This window comes from Ranitomeya variabilis, chromosome 2, assembly GCF_051348905.1.
Source record: "Ranitomeya variabilis isolate aRanVar5 chromosome 2, aRanVar5.hap1, whole genome shotgun sequence".
NCBI lineage: Eukaryota > Metazoa > Chordata > Amphibia > Anura > Dendrobatidae > Ranitomeya > Ranitomeya variabilis.
The window spans coordinates 833,550,579-833,571,182 of record NC_135233.1 but is presented as its reverse complement, the minus strand read 5'-3'; the positions used below and the strand labels follow the sequence as shown (position 1 = coordinate 833,571,182).

At 43.4% G+C, this 20,604-nt stretch overlaps 1 protein-coding gene across 2 annotated transcripts in view; it reads left to right on the top strand.

Annotated features, from left to right (window-relative positions):
* The window catches only part of MYOM2 (myomesin 2), a 284,123-nt gene that overhangs the window by 81,513 nt on the left and 182,006 nt on the right, over positions 1-20,604 (top strand). For both annotated transcript variants that reach the window (XM_077290059.1, XM_077290058.1), the window contains one exon: positions 2,287-2,474. In XM_077290059.1, coding sequence (XP_077146174.1) covers positions 2,287-2,474 — 188 coding nt within the window. The remainder of the gene's footprint in view (positions 1-2,286; positions 2,475-20,604) is intronic.

Here is a 20,604-nt window from a genome sequence, read left to right as displayed (position 1 = left end):
GTCTTACTATTATTATTTATTATTATAGTGCCATTTATTTCATGGCGCTTTACATGTGAGGAGGGGTATACATAATATAAACAAGTGCAATAACCTTAAACAATACAAGTCACTACTTGTACAGTAGGAGAGAGGAGCCTGCCTGCCTCATGTACAATCGCACTACCTGAATCTGAAACATCCAAGATGGCCACTGCATTGGCATAGGTAGTAGTGGCAAGCCTGAACCTCATCTCCACAGCACAACTGAGGTAAGGGAGGCATGGTTCAAGCTTAAAAATGAGCTCCCCATGCCAAATTGGCAGCCATCTTGGATGCAGAAGGACTGAAATGCTGGTTTCAGTTGAGGAGTGTGTGGGCGGCAAATATAGGTCACCAGGTAGGGTGACTATACAGTACATGACAAATGTTTAGTAACTCTTCACTGCCAGGGTGAAGGGTCATTTTATGTAATGCTGAGCTGCAATATCAGTACAGTCACTTTAAAAGGAACCTTTCATGTAAAAAAATGCTATTAACTTACAGATATAGGGTTTTTCTGCAGGTTTATACAGTGTCCGTAAAGTCATGGTGCACTTTTGACCAGTCACAGGAACTATTTATAGTTTACATTTTAGCACCCTTTCTCTGGCCCAATCAAATCAGACCTGTTCATGAGGAGAGATAGCAAGAACTAATCAAACAACACAAACTCATTTAAGCTGTTGCTGAGCCCCCAGTCAGATTAACCCCTGATAAACTGAACTCTGATTAATACACTGCCAGGTCTGAGACATCATGCAACCACAAGCTTATGCCAGCTGTGTGGTTTTCCATGCCAGTCGAGATGTGGATGGTACAGAGGAAAGTTCAGTGTGTTCTGTGGCTCACTAAATTCGAATCCATGACCAAAGTGCTACGTGAATATTTTCACGTTTATAATGAATCTCCACCACATAGGAATAACATTACTCGGTGCGATAAGCAGTTGAAGGAAATCGGCAGTTTGGAGAAACCTAGTTTTGGTAGGCCATCAGTCAGTGACGAGTCTGTAGAGGCTATACGGGATAGCTACCTAAGGAGCCGTAAAATTTTTTGCATGTGTGTGCTCGACAATTACACCTAAGCAAGACTACAGTTCATGAGGTGCTAAAGAAATGTCTCTGTTTTACGGGGTACAAATTGCGGCTGTTGCACGCTATCAAACCGGCGGATAGACCCAAACGATGCGTGTTTGCTACAGATATGCTTCATGAGATCAACAATGATGCAAGATTTTTGCAGAAGATTGTGTTTAGCGATGAGGCGACTTGCCATATCTGTGGAAATGTTTATCACCATAACGTCCGAATATGAACTGCTGAACATCCTCATGCCTACGCTGAGTACGAACGTAACACCCCTAAAGTGAATGTGTGGCGTGGCCTGATGCATAATAAGGTGATAGGCCATTTTTTTCGCGGAGCGGTCTGTGATGGCAAACACGTATCGTGACATGTTGGAATTGTATGCAGGGCCACAATTTCCAAAAGGTGTCATATTTCAACAGGACGGTGCTCCTCCACACTACGCCACCATTGTTCGTGAGTTTCTGGATAGAACATTCCCCCGGCGGTAGATAGGCAGGGGTTCTGTCAAGCCATGGCCACCACGATCCCCAGATCTGACGCCCTTAGACTTTTACCTTTGGGGTTATGTGAAGCAACATGTGTACATTGAATGTATGAACTACATTAATCACTTAAAACAGAGAATCACAGACGTTATTCACTCTGTTACACCAGATGTCCTTACCTGTGTGTGGCAAGAACTTCACTATCGTTTGGATTTGTGTAGGGCAACAAATGGAGCCCACATTGAATTGCACTGAATAGGTATGAAACTGGGAAAGTTTTTCTTTTATTTGGAGTAGATTTCACATTTCTATCGTTTTGTGTTGCTTTCCAGTGACTGTTCAAAAGTGCACCATGACTTTATGGACACACTGTAGTGTTCTGAAGTTGGGGCATTAGAGCAGTCTGTCAATCAGTGCCCATTAAAGCCACCGCTCACTATGCACTGAGCAGTGCCTGAAGCCCTGCCAGCCCCCAACTATGACTGAAAGACCAAAGTTGCTGGGATGAATAAAACTCATTTCCCCCTGGCAGCAGGGCTCCCAGCGGGGGTGGTGAGTAGCTTCAGAACCCCATATCTACAGGTTACTAGTTTTTTTTAAATAACAGATTCCCTTTCATCACTTTTTGCAGTATCAAAATGAACTGCCTAAATTTATAAAGTTTATTAAATGTGTGTCCTTTCCCTTGTCAGCCACTCCTTCACATCCATATGGAATTACTCTCCTGAGTTGTGATGGCCAATCCATGACCCTAGGTTGGAAATTGCCCAAATTCACTGGAGGATCCAATATCACTGGATATTATATTGATAAACGAGAGGCTAACCATCTGAATTGGCATGAAGTGAATAGCAGACAAGTTCAAGAAAGGATCTACAAGGTTTGTTAGAAGATAAACTTTAATGTCATATGTAAAGTCAAATATGAGATCTCAGAATGTTTCAGTAAATCTAATATTTACCTTCCCAAATGAATCTTAAATGTGATCTGTCAGCAGGTATTTGCTATATATTCTGAGAGCAACATGATGTAGGGGTAACGCTGTATGAACGCCATACACCTTCTGCAGACAACAGCAGGTACCAGCTCTCTTCTGCTGCACACGGCTGGGCTGCTCTACTACTGACTTGCCACACAGAGTGCAACCAATCAGCTAAGCGTGGTTTAAATCCAGCGCCAATTCGCGGCCAGACAGCGCCTGTCGCTGATTGGTCACGGCCGGCTGGGCGCTACCAATCAGCGAAGTGTGATTTAAATCCCGCACCAATGTCGCTGATTGGTCGCGGCCAGCCGAGCGCGACCAATCAGTGAAGCGGTGTTTAAATCCAGCACCAATGTCGCTGATTGGTCACGGCCGGCCGAGGAGCAGGAAAAGCTGCCGCGGATGCCGGATGGTGAAAATATCACAATTTTAATTTTTTTTTATTATTTTTAACATTATATCCTTTTAACTATTGATGCTGCATAGGCAGCATCATTAGTAAAAGTTGGTCCGGGATGGTCGCTGATTGGTCGCGCCCGGCCTGCCGCAACCAATCATGGAAGCGGTGTTTAAATCCCGACCCATAACCCGTGATGGGTAATTTCGCAATGCATCACTGGGAACGGAAGCTGCCGAGAGCTTGCAAGGAGCGGGAAAGCTGCGGAGGTGATGGAAGGTGAGAATAGCATGATTTTTTTTTTTTATTATTATTTTTAACATTATATCTTTTTACTATTGATGCTGCATAGCCAGCATCAATAGTAAAAAGTTGGTCCGGGATGGGGCGACACACTGGCTCTGACTGGAGGGGAGTAGGGAGGGGGCACTGACTGGAGGAGAGTAGAGAGGGGCCAATTCGCGGCCGGACTAAGCCTGTTGCTGATTGGTCGCGGCCGGCCGTCCATGACCAATCAGCGACGCGGGATTTCCATGACAGACAAACAGACGGAAGTGGACCTTAGATGATTATATAGATAGATTTCTATACACCATCTCTATCACTAATAACTCAGAGTTAGTAATAAACTGCACCTGTTAATTTCCCTCTACTATTGGGGATTAACCACACTACTCAGGTTATTATATAGCAGGCCAATTCTGTTTTGTTCCTCAGAGACACTAACCTTAATCAGTACCAACTGTACATTCTACTTTTCTCCCCACATACAGGGACTAATTTCATTTTCCAGTCCTTTATAATTTAAGAATAATTTAGTAATTATTATACACCATAGTGATTTTCTGGAAATTATACCTCATCTAGTAACACAATATGTACATTTATTCTGCTACACCTTGATTGTATTAGCACTATCTGTATCTGTCCATAGGGTCAGCTCTAAATGGACTTTATATTTGCACATCTCTCCTGACTCATAGTGCTGTTTGGACACTTTTTATTTTATAGAAATCCTGTAGAAAATTCTATTGTTAATGTTCTGCTGATCAGTTTTATCTTTGGCTGGTAAATTATCTAAGGCCTGTTGCCTTGGGAATGAGGGCGGCTATTAGTATTATTTTACTGCATGCAGAGCACAGCCAGGAGGTTACTGCTGTAGCCAGTTGTTTCATAAGTACACATGCAGTGGATATAAAAAAAAAGTCTACACACCCCTGTTAATACCAGGTTTTTGTCATGTAAAAAAAAATCACACTAAGAACAATTATTTCAGAGCTTTTTTCACTTTTAATGACACCTACATTCTACACAATTCAATTGAAAAGCAAACAAATCTTTTGGGGTGAAAAAAATAAAGAACTAAAATAATGTTGCAGAATTATGCACACCCTTAAACTACTACTTTGCTGAAGTACCTTTAGAATGTATGACAGAATTCAGTATTTGCCCATTCTTCCTTCCAGTAGGGCTCCAAATCAGTCAGTTTTTGAATGCATCTCCTGTATACTTTACTTTTCAAGTCAACCAACAGATGGAACTGAAACTGGCTGGGCAATTCAAAAACTGTGGTAATTTTTTGGCCATTCTTTTGTTGATTTGGGGTCATAATTGTGCTGAAAAGTTAAATTCCTCCTCATCTTCATCTTTATAGCAGAAGCCTAGAGGTTTTGATGAAAAATTAACTGATTTGGAAAAGTTGTTAATTCTCTGCACCTTGACTAAAACCCCAGTTCCAACTGCCAAAAAACAGCCCAAAGCATAATGCTGCCTCCCCCATGCTTCACTGTGGGCATAGTTTACTTTAGGCAATAACCAGTGTTGGCTTTGTGCCAAACATACCTTAAGAAATTATTTCCAAAACGTTCAACCGTGGTTTCATCAGACAATAACATGTTCCCCACATACTTGTGGCAGACTGGATGTAGGTTTAAGCAAAGCATAGTTGTAGCTGGAATGTTTTTCATTGTTATAAAAAGGCTACCATTTTGCCTTTTCCAGAACTCAGACATATGAATACTATGGGAGATTTTTGTTATATAGAATACACAACCAGTACATGCCAGAAATTCCTGCAGATCATTTAATGTTACTGTAGCCATCCTCAAAACCTGCCTGACAAATTTTCTACAATGAAAACCTTTTGCTGTGTTATATGTTTGTTATCGGACTATGACTTTTAACGTAAGATACAACAAAGAAAGTGTCAGGAAAATCCTCCTAGAGCAAAAAAATAGTAAACTTTGCAGTGTGGAAAATAAGTATTTGATGCACTTCCGATTTTGCAAGTTTTCCCACCTTTAAAGAATAGAGGGGTCTGTAATTTTTATATTAGGTACACTTCAACTGTAAGAGACAGAATCTAACAATAAAAAACAGAAAATCACATTGTATGATTTTTACATAATTAAATTGCATTTTATTGCATGAAATAAGTATTTGATAACTTATCAACCAGCAAGAATTCTGACACTCACAGACCTGTTACTTTTTTGACATTAAGAAGCCCTCCTCTCTGCACTCATTACCTGTATGAATTGCACCTGTTTGAACTTGTTAACCATGTAAAAGGCCAACAACCTTCTTCCCTCAGTAACAGCGTAGAAGATGGGTCGTAGCTGGGTCTTCCAGCATGACAATGACCCAAAACACACAGCAAGGGCAACTAATGAGATGCTCCGTAAGAAGCATTTCAAGGGCCTGGAGTCCTAGCCAGTCTCCAGACCTGAACACAACAAAAAATCTTTGGAGGTAGCTGAAACTCAATGTTGCACAGCGACAGCTCCAAAACCTGAAAGATCTGGAGAAGATCTGTATGGAGGAGAGGGAAAAATTGTAAAATCGACAGTGTATCAAATACTTATTTTCCCCACTGTATGTGGTTATTCACATACATTCAGAATTAATCAGAATTATTTTGAATGATTGCAGCTGTGTACTGACTACTATTTAACATGAATTCAAATATGATTGGCAAATTCTGAACACAACCACATCCTCAATTTATAAGAGGGTGTTCAGACTTGTGCAACCACAGTATTTTAATTTTGTTATTTTCTTTTTACCCTCAAAATATTTTCATTTTTTATAAGTGGATTTGTACAGATTATAGGTGGCACTAAAGCTGGAGAAAGTTCGGAAATGATACTTATTGGTATGATTTTGTACATGACAAAGTCTGACATTGTAAAAAGGGGTGTGTAAACTTTTTATATCCAATGTATATTATATTTTCTTATCTATCTATCTATCTATCTATCTATCTATCTATCTATCTATCTATCTATCTATCTATCTATCAGGCAGGTGTAGAAAAATGTTGGAAATTGCTTTAAAACACAAGTGTTAATAGTTCATTTTTATCAATTAACAAAATGCAACGTGAATGACCAAAAGATTTAGACTTCTAAATCAAATCATTATTTGGTGTGACCACCCTTTGCCTTGAAAACACCATAAATTCTTCTAGGTGCACTTGCATAAAGTCAGAAATTTTGTAGGATTATAGTCAGATGTACAAGTAAAAAATTATATCAAACAGGTGGTAATGACCATCATTTTCATATGTAGATTGAAATACAGTCATTTGCAGAAACAGAGACAGAAGAAGGCTTAAAACTGGGTAATGAACAGGCAAACTATGCCACAAAGGTGATTTTATAGAAGATAGTGGCAGGTCTCAGGACATACACTGTGGCAACACAGAAACAATACATAAGATAGGTGTCATGATCCGTTCCAGAGTTTAGTCCTGTCTGCTCTTTTTCCAGGTGGATCATGTCAAGGGTTAACTTTGCTCTGCCTCATTCTGGGCTCAGGTTTGCTGTTTAGCTTCCAGGTATCCTGCTGGTGGTGTCAGCTATAGTTATGTCTTCGGCGTGTGAACCTGACTCTGGTAACTGTTTACTCCCTCTGTCTGCCCTTTTCCCATCGTTTCTCTGTTTATCTGCTTGATTCTCCGGTTCTGACCTCCTGGCTTGGCTATTGACTCCGTTACTGTTTGTCCCTATTGTACCGTATATTGCCCGTTCTGGTTTACTGATCTCTTGCTACATCCTGACTATCCGTTCTGTCTAATCCATTTTGTAATTTTGTACTGTCATGCTATCTTGTGTTTTGACTCGGCTTGTCTGACCACTGTCTCGCCACTTGGTGGTATCTGTTCTGCTGCTCTCTATGTGTAGTCTCACTTCCCTCTCAAACTCCCCCTGGTGGAGGTTGCGCTGTACTGCACTGCAGCAGCATGACAGTAGGTATCCTGCATTGGCAAGGTCTCTCCAGCAAAATGATTTCAAAGTAGATTGGAGTTTCAAGTTTTGCTGTTCCAACTCTTTTGAACTCTGTTCTAACTCTTTTGAAGAAGCAACAAGAAATAATCAATGTTGAGAACCAAAAACGTAGTGATCAGCAAAGAAAAGTTAGTGCAGCAAATAAAAGACACATCATGCTTACTTTCCTTAAAAAACAGAAGCTGTTTATCAGTGCCATCAGTGATCACATCTGGCAGTGACCAGTGGAACCCAGCTACACCCAACTACTGTTTGGAGAAATCTGGCCAGAAGTAGTGTTTCTAGAAGAATTAGTGCCAAAAAGTCATACATTTCACGAAGAAAGAAGGCAAATAACTCAACTATGCACAGAAACATAGAAAAATGGGTGCAGGAAAATGGTAGCAGGTGACCCGGACTTGATGAGTTAAAATTTGTTCACCAAAGTGCTGAAGAGTGGTATAAAAATGAATGCCTGCAGCAAATAGTGAAATGGAGTTCGTGATTTGGTCAGTATTAGTGGTGTCCTCAATGCTGAAAATTACAGAGGCTTATCCATGATGCAATACCACTAGGGAGGTGTCTTATTGGCTCAAAATGTATTCTGCAGCCCCAAATATCTATCCAGTGCCATCAATAACCGTCTTCAGCATAAAGAATAACAAGGAGTCTTGGAAGTGATGACATGTTTCATCATCATCAAGTCTGTCTGGGATTACTTGAAGAGATAGAAATATTTCTGCCTTCATCCAGAAGATCTGTGGTTAGTTCTCCAAGATGTTTGTAACAATTTTCCTGCCGTATTCCTTCAAACCTATGTGCAAATGTATTTAGAAGAATTGATACTATTTTCAAAGCAATGGGTGATCACACCAAATATTGATCTGATTTAGATTTTTCCTTTGTTCATTGACTGCGTATTTTGTACATTGATGAAAATAAACTTTTAGCGCTCGCTTATTTAAAAGCTTTCTTTTTTTGCACCATTGTTTCCATACCTGTCTAAAACTTTTGCACAGCACTGTATATCTATCTGTTTATCTACAATTCTAATATACCCATACACTCCCAATAAACCATGTTTATTTAATGTGAAATACTTCAATAATGATGATTGCAATATAAATGAGATAGCAGGTGCCAACTTATATTATGGTGCGTGGACCATCTTTAATCTAAACAAAAGGTCCTTTAAATTACATTTTCTAAGATCAAAGCAGTGGAACATTGTCATAAGAATATTAGTATTCATATTGCAAGCTACTGTCGATTAATAATGGCTTCCAAATGACAGATATTTTCTCTGTTATTACAGTTAGCCCCCAGCTCAATTTTATGAGCTCTCTTGCAAAAAGTAACTGGAGTAGCGAAAAGTACATTAAACTCATTTAAAGTTCTTCTTAGGTTGTCCTGTAACTCCAGTGTTCATATTTCAGAAAATGGTGCTTAATATACCCCATGTTAGAGCTTTACTGTTCCAGGTATGGTTAATGTATAACTAATGACTTAAAATAGAACTAGTTAGCAGGATTTACTCTTATAAGCTAATACCATGTATATTTAAATTAAATGGGTTAGCTGATACAAACTGCCTAATCTGTGGGTAGCATGTAACAGGAACTTGCTGTATTATTTCAGCCAGGTATGTTTGACTCTGAATTGCTGTGGTGTTTCAGAGAAAAAAACATACTTTTAGCAGCCTCCGATGACCGAGCCACGATAGAGACTAGTCAGACTAGTCAGATAGCTGGTCTCTTGCGACTTCCTCCCACCGGCTGACAGTGACTGACAGGTCTTTGCCTATACACGCATGTAGGCGGAGACCTGGGAAAGACCTGGAAGACGTTGGGCACACGACTGTCTGACTAGTCTGCGGCTCGGTCCCCGGCTGCTATTAAAAATATGTTTCTCTTTTTTCAGAGTCAAACATACCTGTCTGAGAAAGCACAGCCAGAGCCTGATATATGCTACCCACGGATTACGCAGCATGTATCAGGTGTCAGTTCAAGGGTTCAAGTAAAGTTCTATGTATTTTGCCAAAAATCGATTTTTTATTATTGTCCTCTCCACATCCTCCAAAATGAAAATATATGTTCCTGGGATATCTTCTCACAGGAAGTATAATCCTAGCACTTAAATTATGAATTTGCATCTCATTATAAACATTGTTATAGATTCCTTAATAGAAGTAGGGTACTGAAAAAAAATAGAGGGCAGCATCCACACAAAGGGTAAATAATAATAATAATAATAATAATAATTGTAATAACTTTTCTGCAATATTTTGAAGACTTGTAGAAGAGCTTTAAAGGAATACTCACAAAAGATTGTTATCACCTATCAATATAATAGCAGATAACTTGATTACTGTTAGTGGTCCAACTGCTCGGACCCACAGTGATCCCAAAATTAGGTCATTGGAACCCAGATGACAGTTTCTGCAGTTTCATCTTGAATGGAGTGTAGGTGTCAATGCTGTCCTCCCCTTTAATCATTGTCAATTAAACTGCCAGAAATATCCAAATACAGACACTAAATAGAATGGAGTTTGATCATTTACATCTATGCTTAATTTATAAATAATAACAGGGCCTGTACGACAGGACTGACACATAGCAAATATGGTGTCAATAATCAAGAAGAGGTCCAAAATTTGAACTTGGAGATTATAGGCAGATAAGTTTAACCTCTATTGTGGGTAAAAACATTGAGCGTTTAGAGATGCTACCCTGGAGTATCTCAATAAGGATAATATCATGACCAAGCATAAACATATGTGTTGTTTATGAGGGATTTGTCCTGTCAAACTAATCTAATTAGCCTCAATGAGGTTGTAAGTTCCAGACTGGAACAGGGTCTCTCTGAGAATGTTGTCTATCTGCACTATTAAAAGTGTCACAGTGTCAAATAAAATGTTGCTACATAAACTGAGATAAATGGGACTAGGGGAAAATATGTGTAATTGGGTTGACAACTGGCTCTGTAATAGGAAACAAAGGGTGGTTATTAATGTAACACACTAAGATGGGGTCACATTTAACAATGGAGCACCACAGGGGTCAGTATTGGGTCCTCTTCTTTTTAACATATTTATTAATGACCTTGTAGGAGGAATATAAAGCAGAATTTCAATATAAGCAGATGATCCTAAACTTTGCATTTTAATCAACAAAGAGGAGGATAATTTAATATTAAAGAGGAATTACTATAGTCTGTAGGTTTGGGATGAAAAACAGCACCTGAAGTTTAACCTCTTTCTGACATCGGACGGGATAGTACCTCCAAGGTCAGATCCCCTGCTTTGATGTGGGCTCCGGCGGTGAGCCCGCATCAAAGCAAAGACCTGTCAGCTGTCTTGTACAGCTGACATGTGCCCGCAATAGCAGCCGGTGGAATCACGATCCACCCCGCTATAATCTTGTTAAATGCCACTGTCAAACGCTGACAGTGGCATTTAACTAGCGCTTCCAGCCATCGGGCTGGAAATGCGCATCGCTGACCCCGTCACATGATCGGGGTCAGCGATGTGTCAGCATGACAGCCAGAGTTCTTTTGAAGACCTCTATGTTTGTTGATGCTGGATTGCTGTGAGCGCCACCCTGTGGTTGGCGCTCATAACAATGCAGTAAATCTACTACATAGGAGCGATCTGAGCATGACTCCTATGTGGCAGAGCCGATCAGCCTATGCCAGCTTCTAGCCTCCCATGGAGGTTATTGAAGCATGGCAAAAGTAAAAAAAAAAGTTTTAAAAAATATGAAAAAAATAAAAAAATATAAAAGTTTAAATCACCCCCCTCCTTTTGCCCCATTCAAAATAAAACAATAAAAAAAATCAAACCTACACATATTTGGTATTGCTGCATTCAGAATCGCCCGATCTATCAATAAAAAAAGGATTAACCTGATCATTAAATGGCGTAGCGAGAAAAAATTAGAAACGCCAGAATTAAGTTTTTTGGTCGCTGCAACATTGCATTAAAATGCAATAACTGGCGATCAAAAGAACGTATCAAAAGTGGTATCATTACAAATGTCAGCTCGGCAGGCAAAATGGAGACGCTATGGGTATCAGAAAATTGCGCATTTTTAATTTTTTTTTTAGCAAAGTTTGGAATTTTATTTTACCACTTAGATAAAAAAAACCTAGACATGTTTGGTGTTTATGAACTCATAATGATCTGGAGAATCATAATGGTAGGTCAGTTTTACCATTTAGTAAACCTAGCAAAAAAGCCAAACAAAAAGAGGGCGTGGCCTGATGGTGTAAGCATGAGCTCCTGCTCTGAGACTGCTTCCCATAAGATCTTTGTTGCCCCATCGAGCTTTTAAAAACTCCTCTACCCAGCGAAGAGTGCTGCAATTACTCAGGGACGACCCGGAGGGCAATAAGAACTTTCTGCCCCAACGCAAGACCAGCAATTCCCCTTGGAGGGACAGAGAAGCGGTACAGACGCCGCCATCTTGGGAGCTGCACAGACTGAGAGTGCCGCGGGCTGCTGAGACGCCGGGAAGGTACATTCCACACCCCTTCCCTGGCTACTACACCTCCACCCCAGCTTTCCACACTCAGCTGAACGAACAGCCGCTGGCCAGTGCCGATACCCCTGCGCTCCGGTGCGCCCCGCGGTCCTCTGAGCGGTGCGAGCCTGTGCGCCACTGAGCTCCAGCCGCTGCCCCCTGTTGGCACAGCCGGACTGAGGAGAAATCGCGCGTGTTGGAGAGGGAGCTGAGCGAGTCCGCTATCAGCTGTGGCACTCTGTACCTCAACTGCTCCGGCAGCTTTGTGGCTGTGGTGGTGAGACTTGGCTGGCCGTAACGACCCCGGGGATTTCCCGCCACTCCCGGCACCATGTTGTTGTCCCTGCAGGGGGCTGGGAAGCGTGTCTGTGAGCCGCAGTCGGACTGTACCCACCCCTCCTTCACGGCACAGCGCTGCACCCCTGCTGCTGCCTTATACCCACCAACTTCTGGGTCACACTGGAGGAGGCTTAAAGCAATGCTAACACACTGAAATGTGACACTCATTTTCTTCCAAGTTTATATAGCTCCCCTGTGGCATCTGTGTCCCCCTGGGACACATAGTGAAATAATACAGTTACACTGTGGCTGCTTAGAGATAAAGACAGTCTCACTAAAAACATTCTTATTTGACCTCTGTGCACTGTTCCACTGCTGATTCATATACATTGGGACAGAGAGGGTGTCCTGGAAGACAGCTGTATAGCGACACCTAGTGCACAAAGCAAGAACTGGTGCTAAATTGTTATAATACACAGCATAGACTCATTAGGTCACCAATCGTCCTTACTGATCTTGTAGTGACACCTGGTTCTCATGATAAGTCCCGGAGCCGTGCACACTCTATGCTATGTTTAAAGTAACCTAAACCTGCATGAACGAGCGATGATTCTAGAAGCAGACATCTCAAAGTCTGAACGATTATAATGGTGAAGACAAGTAAAGAACGTTCTAAAAGTTTAACTCCAGCCCTCTACCAAGGAAAACAGGGAGAGATGGAGAAGTTCCTCAAACATAAAACAACAACCAAAGCTATGCTTAAAAACTTTACTCCGAATACTGGCACTGAGGATCGGGTGGAGGACTCCGATTCCAGCAAGGTGACGTCTGAGGGCGACTTCCCCCAATCTGACTCAGGAAAACTTTCCAGATCGTTCCTTAGGAAGTCCCTGTCACAGGCCATGAAACCCTTAATAGCTGAAATCGCTGGTATGAGGGCAGACCTCTCACAAATAGGAAACAGAGTTGACTCGCTGGAAAATGCTCATTCCACTATTGTCAATCAATCAAATTTGATGAAGGACCACTTGGAATTCCACAGACATCAGCTAAACAACACGGCTCTAGCACTAGAGGACCAGGAGAACCGGAGCCGGAGAAAGAACATTAGAATTAAGGGCTTGCCCGAAAGTTTGTCCCAGGAGGTACTTGAGAAGGCTACTAAAGAGATTTTTGCTTTGTTGTTACCACAGGAAAAAAGCAATCAAATCATCATCGAAAGGGTCCACTAGTCACTGAGACCAATGCCTAAGTCCACGGACCCACCGAGAGACGTTATCTGTGGATTGCTAAACTACCTTGATACTGCTGCCTTGATGACGGCTTCTAGGGATAAAAAAATCTCTGCTATGAAGGTTCTCCCATACAGATTTTCCAAGATTTGGCTCCATCCACCTTAATGAAACGTAGGGTTTTGAAGCCACTGCTTGACACTCAAAAAAAATCCTCTATAGGTGGCTTTTCCCCTTTGACCTGGCGATCCATGGAGGCGGGAAGCAGATAATCGTCAAAAGCCCTGATGATCTCCCTAGAGTGTGGGAGGCCTTCGACCTTACTCCTGTGGAGATTCCCTCTTGGCTTCCCATGGACATGGATCCACATTCGCCGTCCCCCTTGAGATCTATTTCTGGAGTACATGGTGACTGGACTACAGTTAAGAGAGTGGCTTCTCCCAGACAGGGAAAATCGGGAAATAAAAAGAAGCCCCCCCGTGAGCTTCTCACCCTCCACACCATTGTCCTGATGTTCACGTAGACCACATATGTCTTTTACCGTTATGGTTATCTTTAGTAACAGTTATATAATGTTTTTGGATGTTAGTAAATTGTTCTTTCTATTTGACAGATCGCCGCTCGTGCATGAGATGTCACCTGCCCTGTCTGTGATGCGAGGACTCCTGGCCCCCACCTCTGCGGCAGATGGGCAGTTTGTTTGTTTGTATATGGTTGTCCCCCTTTCTTTCCCCCAGTTAGTCTATGTTCCCTTGTTCCATTGGTTTTGGTACATATACAACACTTTCATAGAACATCCCGAGCTGCTCCACCCACCCAGTCATGGCTAAATGTAATTCCCCGGCCAACATAGTTTTGGCCTCTTATAATGTTAAAGGCATACGATCACCAAATAAAAGAAGTCAAATCTTGAGACTCCTGCACTCCAAAAAGACAAATATTGCCTTCCTTCAGGAAACACACTTTAAACATAACAGAGTCCCGGATATGTCTAGATCTTACTTCCCTCACTGGTTTCATAGCACTGGTACTTCTGCTTCTAGAGGTGTCAGCATAATCATAGGTAAAAATGTACCTTTTACACTGAAGAACTCTCTGTCGGACTCGGAGGGGAGATTTCTTTTTCTTAAAGGTCTTATTGCTAATACAAAAGTAACTTTATGTAACCTCTATGCTCCAAACCGTGATCAAGTAAACTGGCTATGTAAGACTCTACAAACCCTGAAACTATTCTCTGAAGGAGTAATGGTGGTTGGAGGCAACTTTAACCTACCTCTCAATCCGTTCTTGGACACATTGTCTGGGAAGACTCACCTGGCCCAAAAAGCCCTCAGAAAGTTACACTTCTCCCTACAATCACTAAATTTAATTGATACATGGAGGACTCTACACCCCGCAGATAGAGATTACACCTTTTATTCATCCCCCCACAGCACTTACCATAGAATCGACTACCTGCTAACCCTGATGACTTACCTCCAATCCATTAAATCTGCTACAATTGACAACATAACTCTGTCAGATCATGCTCCCATTTTTCTAGAAATGAGCATTTCATCCTTACCCAGACGGACAATGACTTGGTCCCTTAACAAAACTTTGTTAGATTCTGAAACCCATACAACTAAACTATCAGATACCCTCAATTACGTTTTCTATGTAAACTCCAATTCAGGTCCTCCTACCGCTGTTATATGGGAAACGCACAAAGCCGTTATTAGGGGCGAATTCATAGCTCTAGGCTCATTCGTCAAAAAAGAAAGATCAAAACAAATAATCTGAATAATACAACAAATTAACACCCTCGAAAAACTCCATAAAAAATCCCAAAGCAAGTTAATTCAAAATGAGTTATTGGACTTGAGGGGGGCGCTGAAAAATCTTCTTAATATACACTCAGCTAAAATCTGTATGAGGAGCCAACAAAAATTCTACTTGCATGGAAATAGGGGTAGTAAATTAATGACTTCGCTACTTAAAAAATGCAATGAACAGAAGTTTATAAACCGCATCTTATCTACTGATAAGTCATTTAAATATAGAACTTCTGATATTGCAGAAGAGTTTAGATCTTTTTGCGAAGGCCTCTACAACTTACCCACTGCGCCACAATTGGGGGATCCATCTAATATTCTCACCAAAATAAGAGATTTTCTTGCGCCCCTTAAGCTCCCTAAAATCTCAGTAGAAGGACACCAGAAATTACTAGCACCTATCTCTTCGAAAGAGATACTGGACACATTAGCTTTGATTCCCAATGGGAAGTCCCAGGCCTAGATGGACTGCCTATCATTTATTATAAAAAATTTATTAAACAACTTCTACCCCATTTAGTTTCTCTGTTCAACTCACTTTTAGAAGGTCATCCCTTTCGTAGGCAGTCTCTGGAGGCCTTTATCTCAGTAATCCCTAAAGAAGGTAAAGACCCTACAGCCTGTTCTAACTATAGACCTATTTCCCTTCTTAACTCTGACATTAAACTCTGGGCTAAAATCCTAGCAAATAGACTGAGCTCCTTTTTACCTAAACTGATCCACACAGATCAAGTGGGATTCGTGAATGGAAGGGAAGGAAAAGATAACTCAACTAAAATTATTCAGTCCATCACCTTTGCTAAGAACAGAGGGATCCCCTTGGTCCTCTTATCAACAGATGCTGAGAAAGCATTTGACAGGGTGAGCTGGTGCTTAATGGAACAAGCTTTGTTGAAGTTTGGCTTTCCACCACAATTCATCGGCGCAATCTTCTCCCTTTACTCACAACCTACGGCTAAGGTACGAATAAACGGCACCCTGTCGGATAGCTTTCATATCCACAACGGCACGAGACAGGGATGCCCACTATCCCCGTCTTTATTTATTCTGGTCATAGAAACATTAATTCAACAAATAAGACAGGAAACATCGATCGGAGGTCTGAGGATTGGCTCAATAGAGCTAAAAACTTTGGCCTTTGCAGATGACCTGCTCTTTTTGATCACTAACCCCTCTCAAGCCTTTCCAGAAATTCTAGACATTATATTACAATTTGGGCAACTATCCAATTTTAAAATTAACACTACAAAATCTTTAGCGGTAAACATTTCTCTTCCCCACTCACGTCTCACCGCGTTGCACTCACTATGTGTTAGGGGTCGAGTTACCGCCTCTGCACAGGGGGAATCTCGGGCCATCTCTGCTGCGGTCTCCCATTCTCCTGCCGCAGTGGAGCCTGCTCAGCGGAGACGTCGGTCCCAGCGTCTTGCTCAGTCCCACTCTGTACAAAGCGTTACTGCTGCTTTTCCTGCTTCTGCCATTGAAGTCAGTGCTGGGCAGCCGCGAGCAGACGCTTCTGGGACTAAGTCCTGCTCTTCTCGTTCTGAGCATGCCCTGAGTAAGATCTCTCAGTGGAGATCGAGGGTCACATGGTCAGATACTGCAGCTAAGTCCATTGGTCCTTTCAGGAAGGTCCTGTAGGTGCTAGGACTAAGTCCTGCTTGGCACACACTGAGCATGCCCAGGGCAAGATCTCTCAGTGGAGATTTAGGGTCACATGCTCAGGTATGGCAGCCTCTCATTGGTCCTTCTGGGAAGGTCTTTTACTTGCTGCAGCTATATAAGGCTCGCATGGCCGCACGGCCGCACGGCCATGCGCTAGTATTGCTTTCATTTCTGTACTTTGCGCCAGTGTGGTCTTGTATGAGTGTGTTCAGGGACCTGGCCGAAATAAGCCCCTAGAATGCTGGCACCTCCGGCGAGGAGTTTCGTGTGCGTGCAAGACCACTGACTGCTCTTGTTTAGACAGTTAGCCTGTGCCTCTGTGGAGTCTAACAGGGTGCAGCGCTTTGAGTTCACCGTTGCTCTGTGAAGTAACAGAGTTAACTAACACTGCCATTAGTTCTGCTATTTACTAGCAGCAGGTTCTCCTGCACGGTGGACCCCGGGCTGCGAACGCATCTATCCTAAAAAAATATATACTTTCATTAGGTGCGTTCCGCTAGCCCTATCATAACATAATACTAGCGCCAGGGTCTGGCTAGTAAATGGCGGACATACAGCAATCTTTGTGGTATATCCAGCAGCTGGAGGGTAGGTTGGCAGCTCTCGAGAGCTCAACCTCAGCTGTGGATATTTCCGCAGTTGCTGTACAGGCTGCTAGCGTGGCTGCTGCAACTTTGTTCACTGCCACCCCTGTTCCGACATTTTCGCGCCTCCCGCTTCCAGAAATATTTTCTGGAGAAAGCAGATCTTGTAGGGGATTCATGAGTCAGTGCTCTATTCACCTTGAACTTCTGGCTGCACGTTTTCCCACAGAGCGGGCTAAGGTGGGATTTATTGTGTCCCTCTTGTCGGACAGGGCGTTGGAATGAGCTACGCCGCTGTGGGAGCATGGCGATCATGTGGTGCAGAGTGCTCCGTTGTTTCTGAGCACTCTGAAACAGATCTTCCTAGGACCTCAAGTCACCCATGATACGGCGCTCCAACTGCTGGCATTAACTCAGGGTGAGTCCTTGGTCAGCCAATTCGCCATCCGTCTCCGAACTTTAGCTTCAGAGCTGGAGTGGTTGGATAAAGCCCTTATCCCCATATTTTGGAGGGGGCTGGCTGATCACGTTAAGGACACTCTGGCCACTAAGTAGATTCCAGCCACACTGGAGGCATTAATAACTGTCTCTACCCGCATTGACCTCCTTTTAACGAGTGGAGGTTTGAGTGAGCCCAGTGTAGGCAGAGGTTTCGGCTGGCTCCCACCTTCGCCAGACCTCTGGAATCTCCGGTCCTGGTTCCTGAGTCACATTTGGCCAGGGAGGTGTCACGAGTGGGTTCTAAGTCCCGGACCGCTTGGGCATCCAAGGTTCGTCATGTTTGCCAGCAGTCTGGACATCTTGCCACCAGATGTTCTCAGCGGTCGAGGAGACGTCAGCCTCTAGTGGTAGTCGGGGGAGGTACACTAGCTACGGCGACGTTTGCCTCAAAATTGTCCTTTAAGGGGACAATTAACATTGGCTCATCTTCCCACTCAGTAGAGCTCTGCGTGGATTCTGGGGCAGAGGGCAATTTCATGTCTTCCACCTTTGCCCAATGTCACGCAATACCCCTGGTTATGCTAGCGCAACCAGTTACGGTACGAGTGGTGAATGGGTCGACACTACCATCACAGATAACTCACCAGACCATTCCTTTTACTCTGTCCATGTCGCCATCCCATCAGGAGGCAATATCTCTGCTCGTCATACCTGAGGGTATTGATGAGGTCCTGTTGGGGATACCTTGGTTACGGTACCACTCTCCACATATCGAGTGGTCTTCTGGCAGAATTTTGGGATAGGGTTTGTCTTGTGAGGATAGGTGTCAAAGGGAGTGCGTTCAGGTTGCTACTACTGAGGTACCCGCAGATCTATCCTCTCTCCCCAAGCAATACTGGTCTTATGTGGACGTGTTCTCCAAAAAGGCGGCGGAGACCCTTCCGCCTCACCGCCCCTGTGACTGTCCTATTGACCTCTTGCCTGGTGCTGAGCCTCCCCGGGGTCGAGTTTATCCATTATCTCTCCCGGAGACGGAGGCTATGTCTCAGTACATCCAAGAAAATCTGGCAAGAGGGTTCATCAGGAAGTCAGTGTCGCCTGCTGGGGCTGGGTTCTTCTTTGTTCAGAAGAAGAATGGGGAACTGCGTCCATGTATTGACTACAGGGGTCTTAACACCATCACCGTTAAGAACAAATACCCATTAACCCTGATATCTGAGCTTTTAGATAGGCTACGGGGAGCAAGGGTATTTACAAACTTAGATCTGCAGGGTGCTTACAATCTGATTCGCATCCGTGAGGGGGACGAATGGAAGACGGCTTTTAACACCAGGGATGGGCACTATGAGTTTCTGGTGATGCCCTTCAGGCTCTGTAATGCCCCAGCCGTTTTCCAAGACTTTGTGAACGACATCTTCTGGGATATGCTCACCACCTCGGTCGTAGTCTATCTGGATGATATTCTCATCTACTCTCCAGATATCAACTCCCATCGGAGAGATGTTCGCAAAGTCTTTGACCTCTTACGGGCAAACGCCCTCTACACCAAATTGGAGAAGTGTGTGTTTGAGCAGGAGTCCTTGCCATTTCTTGGTTATATCATCTCTGCCCAGGGTTTGGCTATGGATCCTGCCAAGCTACAGGCTGTGATGGACTGGCAGGAACCCCATTCTCTTAAAGCAGGGCAGCGCTTTATGGGGTTCATTAACTACTATCGACAGTTCATTCCACACTTCTCAACGTTGGTAGCTCCCTTGGTTGCCCTTACCAAGAAGGGAGCAAATCCCAAATTGTGGTCTGTGGAGGTCTCCAAGGCCTTTAATTCCATAAAGTCACATTTTGCTAGCGCTCCCATCTTACATTGCCCCGATGTAGATAAACCCTTTATCATGGAGGTGGATGCCTCATCTGTTGGTGCAGGAGCAGTCCTCTTCCAAACGGATGCTCAAGGTCGGAAGCATCCTTGCTTTTTTTTTTTCAAAGACCTTTTCACCAGCAGAGATGAATTATTCCATCGGGGACAGGGAGTTGCTGACCATGAAATTGGCCTTCTCGGAGTGGAGACATCTCTTGGAGGGAGCTCATTTCCCTTTCCAAGTCTTCACAGACCATAAAAATCTGGTGTACCTACAAACAGCCCAGCGGTTAAATTCTCGCCAGGCTAGATGGTCCTTGTTCTTCTCCCGGTTCCATTTCTCCCTCCATTTTCTTTCTGGGGAGAAGAACATTCGTGCTTATGCTCTCTCTCGCTCCGTGGTGTCATCTGTGGAGGAGGAAGAGGAGCCTCGCCTTATTGTCCCCACTGAGAGCCTGAAAACCGTAGCTCCGGTTTCGCTAAAGTCTGTGCCTCCGGGCAAGACTTTTATACCACCCAATTTGCGACCGGAGGTTCTCACGTGGGCTCATTCGTCCAGGGTGGGTGGACATTTTGGGACAAAAAAGACATCTGAGCTGTTGGCGAGGACGTATTGGTGGCCACATATGGTCCGTGATGTCAGGGATTATATTCTGGCGTGTGTCTCCTGCGCCAAAAATAAGTCTCCTCGACAACGGCCAGCTGGGTTACTCTATCCATTGCCGGTGGCAGACAGGCCCTGGGAGATGGTCGGGATGGACTTTGTGGTGGGTTTGCCCAAGTCTCGGGGCTGTACCATCATTTGTGTTATCACCGATCACTTCTCCAAAATGGTGCATTTGGTGCCACTTCCGCGGTTACCTTCGGCACGGGCCATGGCAGCGTTGTTCATAAAGCACATCTTTCGCCTACACGGTATGCCAGACAAGATTGTCAGTGACCGGGGTCCCCAGTTTGCGTCTCGGTTCTGGAA